This window comes from Passer montanus, unplaced genomic scaffold (assembly GCF_014805655.1).
Source record: "Passer montanus isolate IOZ18808 unplaced genomic scaffold, ASM1480565v1 scaffold420, whole genome shotgun sequence".
In the NCBI taxonomy this organism is placed as follows: domain Eukaryota; kingdom Metazoa; phylum Chordata; class Aves; order Passeriformes; family Passeridae; genus Passer; species Passer montanus.
The window spans coordinates 8,566-15,389 of record NW_024369042.1 but is presented as its reverse complement, the minus strand read 5'-3'; the positions used below and the strand labels follow the sequence as shown (position 1 = coordinate 15,389).

At 59.3% G+C, this 6,824-nt stretch overlaps 1 protein-coding gene across 1 annotated transcript in view; it reads right to left on the bottom strand.

Moving 5' to 3' along the window:
* LOC120507313 (OTU domain-containing protein 5-like) overlaps positions 1–6,824 on the bottom strand; it is a gene marked incomplete at its 5' end in the record, with an annotated part of 16,129 nt that overhangs the window by 1,160 nt on the left and 8,145 nt on the right. The window contains 5 exons of the mRNA XM_039719783.1: positions 516–740; positions 817–889; positions 1,892–2,077; positions 3,484–3,632; positions 5,787–6,276. Coding sequence (XP_039575717.1) covers positions 516–740; positions 817–889; positions 1,892–2,077; positions 3,484–3,632; positions 5,787–6,276 — 1,123 coding nt within the window. The remainder of the gene's footprint in view (positions 1–515; positions 741–816; positions 890–1,891; positions 2,078–3,483; positions 3,633–5,786; positions 6,277–6,824) is intronic.

The window sequence follows — 6,824 nt, the reverse complement described above, 5'->3', positions numbered from 1 at the left end:
GGCCACTCCACTCCTCCAGGCCACTGGCCGCTGCTGCCGTGGCCGAGCTGCACGTGGCGCTGGCCTTGCGGGGCTGCGGGGACAGGAGAGTGACCACAGTGACCACAGAGTGACCACAGAGTGACCACAGAGTGACCACAGGGCTCAGCGGCCACTCCACTCCTCCAGGCCACTGGCCGCTGCTGCTGTGGCCGAGCTGCACGTGGCGCTGGCCTTGCGGGGCTGCGGGGACAGGAGAGTGACCAGAGAGACCACAGTGACCAGAGTGACCAGAGTGACCACAGAGTGACCAGAGTGACCACAGGGCTCAGCGGCCACTCCACTCCTCCAGGCCACTGGCCGCTGCTGCTGTGGCCGAGCTGCACGTGGCGCTGGCCTTGCGGGGCTGCGGGGACAATGACAGTGACCACAGGGGTCAGCACAGTGACCAGAGAGACCAGAGTGACCACAGAGTGACCAGAGAGTGACCACAGAGTGACCAGAGTGACCACAGGGACACAGGGCTCAGTGGCCACTCCACTCCTCCAGGCCACTGGCCGCCGCCGCCGTGGCCGAGCTGCACGTGGCGCTGGCCTTGCGGGGCTGCGGGGACAATGACAGTGACCAGAGTGACCAGCGAGTGACCACAGGGGTCAGCACAGTGACCAGAGTGACCACAGGGCTCAGTGGCCACTCCACTCCTCCAGGCCACTGGCCGCTGCTGCCGTGGCCGAGCTGCACGTGGCGCTGGCCTTGCGGGGCTGCGGGGACAGGAGAGTGACCACAGTGACCACAGAGTGACCACAGAGTGACCACAGAGTGACCACAGGGCTCAGCGGCCACTCCACTCCTCCAGGCCACTGGCCGCTGCTGCTGTGGCCGAGCTGCACGTGGCGCTGGCCTTGCGGGGCTGCGGGGACAGGAGAGTGACCAGAGAGACCACAGTGACCAGAGTGACCAGAGTGACCACAGAGTGACCAGAGTGACCACAGTGACCAGAGTGACCAGAGAGTGACCACAGAGTGACCAGAGTGACCACAGAGAACAGCAGTGACCAGAGAGTGACCGCAGGGCAGGGGGACAACAGATGGATGTCACTCTCGGGGCACTGGGGTTGGGGACACCAGGGGATGGCAGGGACAGCGATGGGGACATGGGCGGTGACAGGGATGGTGACACCGATGGTGACACAGGCAGTGACACTGGCAGTGGCAGGGACGGTGACACCGATGAGGACACCGAAGGTGACAGGGACAGTGACACTGATGGTGACACTGACGGTGACACAGACAGTGACAGGGACGATGACACCGAAGGTGACACTAGGGGCTCGCAGGGACACAAACGGTGACACCGGTGACAGGGACGGTGACACAGGCAGTGACAGGGACAGTGACACCGATGGTGACACCAGAGGCTCCCAGGGACACGGACGGTGACACCGGTGACAGGGACGGTGACACCGATGGTGACACCAGGGGCTCCCAGGGACACAAACGGTGACACCAGTGACAGGGACGGTGACACGGGCAGTGGCACGGGCAGTGACAGGGACAATGACACTGATGGTGACACCAGGGGCTCGCAGGGACACAAACGGTGACACCGGTGACAGGGACGGTGACACAGGCAGTGACAGGGACAGTGACACCGATGGTGACACCAGAGGCTCCCAGGGACACGGACGGTGACACCGGTGACAGGGACGGTGACACCGATGGTGACACCAGGGGCTCCCAGGGACACAAACGGTGACACCGGTGACAGGGACGGTGACACGGGCAGTGACAGGGACAGTGACACCGATGGTGACACCAGGGGCTCCCAGGGACACAAATGGTGACACCAAGGGTGACACGGGCGGTGACACCGGTGACAGGGACGGTGACACCGAGGGTGGCACGGGGCCCACCTGGCGCGCCTGCTTCTCCTGGTCGCGCAGCCACTGCAGGTAGGACTCGCGGGCCACCTGCTCCTCGATGGCCTCGTTGGTGGCCTCCCAGTCGGTGGCGCGCTTCTTGTCCTCCAGCATCTGCTGCTCGATCCACGACTCCTCCGACGTCTTGATGGCGCTCTTCATCAGGGACTGCTCCGCCAGCTGCCACACTGAGGGGACACGGGGACACGGGACACCGGGGGCGTGAGGGGACACCGGGACACTGGGGACATGGGGGGCATTGGGGACATGGGGACACTGGAAACACTGGGGGCACAGGGACATTGGGGACACCGGGGACACTGGGGACATTGGGGACATGAGGGGACATTGGGGACACCGACATTGGGGCATAGGGGACATTGGGGACAAGGGGACATGAGGGGACATTGGGGACACTGGGGATACAGGGGACAGGGGGACATGAGGGGACACCAGGACACTGGGGACACCAGGGGATGTGAGGGGACACTGGGGACACAGGGACATGAGAGGACACTGGGGACACGAGGGGACATTGGAGGACACCAGGACATGGGGACACCATGAGACACTGAGAACAACAGGGACAGGGGGACACTGGGGGACACCAGGCACATGAAGGGACACCAGGGGACACTGGGACATGGGGGGACATCGAGGACACTGTGGGACATGAGGGGACACCATGGGACATGGCGACACGCAGGGGACACCGTGGACACGCCCAGCAGGACACACAGGGGACACAGTGGGACGTGTGGGACACTGGGGGACATTGGGGACACGCCCAGCAGGACACGCCCATGTAGGAAGGCTCCACCCCCAAGGGCAATGGAGGGGGTGGGGTCACGGGACACGGGGACACGGGACACCGGGGGCGTGAGGGGACACCGGGACACTGGGGACATGGGGGGCATTGGGGACATGGGGACACTGGAAACACTGGGGGCACAGGGACATTGGGGACACCGGGGACACTGGGGACATTGGGGACATGAGGGGACATTGGGGACACCGACATTGGGGCATAGGGGACATTGGGGACAAGGGGACATGAGGGGACACCAGGGATACTGGGGACACTGGGGGACATTGGGGGCACAGGGACACTGGGGACATTGGGGACAGGGGGAGACCAGGGACATTGGGGACACTGGGACATGAGGAGGCATCGAGGACACCGTGGGACATGAGGGGACACCATGGGACATGGCGACACGCAGGGGACACCGTGGACACGCCCAGCAGGACACACAGGGGACACAGTGGGACGTGTGGGACACTGGGGGACATTGGGGACACGCCCAGCAGGACACGCCCATGTAGGAAGGCTCCACCCCCAAGGGCAATGGAGGGGGTGGGGTCACATCAAACCACGCCCCAACATGCAGGGGACACGCCCACAGGGACACACCCACAGGGACACGCCCATGGGACACACCCACAGGGACACGCCCATGGGACACACCCACCGGGACACGCCCATGGGCAGGGGGGGCTCAGGGATGGAATGGGGGGTCAGGGGGGGTTCAGGGGGCTCAGGGACAGTCCCACCCCCCAGTTTTGGGGTCCCCCCCTGAGCATACCCCCGGTTTGAAGGAGGGCAGCCCCAGCCCCACGCCGATGGTGGCCTTGTTGGGGTTCACCACGGAGTTGTAGTGGATGTTGCGGTGGTAGCTGACCCGGATGGGCTCGTCCTCGTTGTGCTGGATCCCGTGGAACGTGTTGATGGGCTCTGGCACCCCAAAACACGCATGTGGCACCCCAAACACGCATGTGGCACCCCAAAACACACACAGCACCCCAAACACGCATGTGGCACCCCAAAACACACACATTGCACCCCAAAACACGCATGTGGCACCCCAAAACACATATGGCACCCCAAACACGCATGTGGCACCCCAAACACGCATGTGGCACCCCAAAACACGCATGGGGTAATCACAAAAACAGCTGGGACCCCAAAACCCTGATGGGACCCCAAAAACCCACGTGGGACCTCAAAATATACATGGGAACGTCACAAAAACAGCTGGGACCCCAAAATACAGATAGGACCCCAAAACACACAGGGCACCCCAATATACAGATAGGATCTTCACAAAAACAGCTGGGATACAAAACCCAAATGGGACCCCAAAACACACCTGGGACCACCACAAAAACAACTGGGACCCCAAAACCCAAATGAGACCCCAAAATCCACATGTGGCACCCCAAAACCCACGTGGAATCCTCATAAAAAACAGCTGCGATACAAAACCCAGACGGGACCCTAAAACCCACGTGGGATCTCAAAATACAGATAGAATCCCTGAAAAAACAGGTGGGACCCCCACAAAAACAAATGGGATCCCCAAAAATCCAGATGGGATTTAAAAAAAAATAAAAAAAAAAAGAGGTGGAATCCCCAAAAAATCTAGCTGGGATCCCCAAAAAACCAGACGGAATCCCAAAATACAGACGGGATCCTCAAAAATCAGATGGGATCCTCAAAAAAACAGATGGGACCCCCAAAAATCCAGTTGGGACCCCCAAAACGGTACCTGGGACCCTTTCCCACTGTCCCCAGTGCCCGTGGGACCCCTCCCCATTAACCCCAGTGCCCGTGGGACCCCTCCCCACTGATCCCAGTACTCAGAGGTTCCTCAGGAGACCCCTCCCCACTGTCCCCAGTTCCTCAGGGACCCCTCCCCATTGATCCCAGTGCCCAAGTGACCCTTGTCACCTATCAGGGACCCCTCCCCATTAACCCCAGTGCCCGTGGGACCCCTCCCCATTAACCCCAGTGCCCATGGGACCCCTCTCCAGCGCTCCCAGTGCCCGTGGGACAATTCATATTTATTGTAAGTAAGAGTATAAAAATTTGGACATGCATAACGATGTGGGTACAAAGAGCTTTTAAAGGTGAGATCTTTCATTTCAATGTTCTGTGTAATACACCTGAAATATTATGACATGTTTAATAACATGCACAAGAAAACAGAACCATTCTCTTAGTGTTAATGACCCTTTTTACATAAAATAGAAAGTGTCTTAAAAAAACAGAACTATAAAAAGACATTAATATTTTCTAATGTTCTTGAATAACAATCTAATAAAATTAATATAACTTTCTATTAGTGGGGCCATTTTCATTCTCAGGCTAAAAAGCAATGAGCCATGTAGGATCTGCAGTGTATGGAACACGGATATACCTTGAACAAAGAGGCTAAATTATTTAAAATATTATAGGGGTTGAAATGTGTATTCCTACTAATTTCAAATCTACTCTCACTCATGGTGAAGTTTTCTGAGCATCTCAATTCCTGTTCCGTCACTGTTGAACCAGCAGTGCTATAAAGAATGAAAAAAGGGACCCCTAAAAAAACAGATGGGATTAAAAAAAAAAAAAAAAAAAAAAAAGAGGTGGAATCCCCCAAAAATCTAGCTGGGATCCCCAAAAATCCAGATGGAATCCCAAAATACAGACGGGATCCTCAAAAATCAGATGGGATCCTGAAAAAAAGATGGGACCCCCAAAAATCCAGTTGGGACCCCCAAAACGGTACCTGGGACCCTTTCCTACTGTCCCCAGTGCCCGTGGGACCCCTCCCCATTAACCCCAGTGCCCGTGGGACCCCTCCCCACTGATCCCAGTACTCAGAGGTTCCTCAGGAGACCCCTCCCCACTGTCCCCAGTTCCTCAGGGACCCCTCCCCATTGATCCCAGTGCCCAAGTGACCCCTGTCACCTATCAGGGACCCCTCCCCATTAACCCCAGTGCTCCCAGTGCTCCCAGTGTCACACACCAGTGCCGTACTGGTAGGCCCCTCTGGGCTGGCTGTGCACCGTGGGACCCCTCCCCATTAACCCCAGCACTCCCAGCACTCCCAGTATCACGCACCAGTGCCGTACTGGTAGACCTCGACGGGCCGGTTGTACATCTCGGCCATGGCCTGCATCTCGATGTGGTTCCCGTGGCAGGTGCTCTTGCGCTTGCGGTTGATGTAGGTGGTGAAATCCTCCGTGACGTAGTTGGAGAAATAATCGGCGTTCTTCATCTGGGGACAGAGGGACAGTGGGGACAGCTGGGGACAGCTGGGGACACACTGGGGACAGCTGGGGACAGCTGGGGACAGGCTGGGGACAGCTGGGGACAGGCTGGGGACACACGGGACAGGCACAGCACCACTGGGACACGGGGGACAGGAATGGGAGAGCCCTGGGGACTCTGGGGTAGAGGGGAGGGAACAGCAGCCTGGTGCCCCCAGCGTTCTGAGCACCCTCCCAGTCGCCTCCCAGTCCATCCCAGTGCCCACCAGTGCATTCCCAGCCTCTCTCAGTCCCTCCCAATCTTCTCCCAGTCCCTCCCAGTCCCCCCAGTCCATACCAGCCCTCCCCAGCTCATCCCAGTCCCTCCCAGTCCCCCCAGTCCATACCAGCCCTCCCCAGCTCATCCCAGTCCCTCCTAGTCCGCCCCATAATCCTCTCCCAGTCCCCCCTAGTCCCCTCCCAGTTCCATCCCAATCCACGGGACAGGCACAGCACCACTGGGACACAGGGAAAACCTTGGGGACACACTGGGAAAACCTTGGGGGGACACACTGGGGAGCCCTGGGGACGCCGAGCTGGAGAAATAATCAGCGTTCTTCATCTGGGGACACAGGGGACAGGCTGGGGACAGGCTGGGGACAGGCTGGGGACGCAGCAGGGACAGACACAGCACCACTGAGACACGGGGGACAGGAATGGGAGAGCCCTGGGGACTCTGGGGTAGAGGGGAGGGAACAGCAGCCTGGTGCCCCCAGCGTTCTGAGCACCCTCCCAGTCCCTCCCAATCCATCCCAGTCCCTCTCAGTGCCCCCCAGTGCATTCCCAGTCCCTCCCAATCCTCTCCCAGTTCCCCCCAATCCCCCCCAGTCCATCCCAATCCACTCCCAAT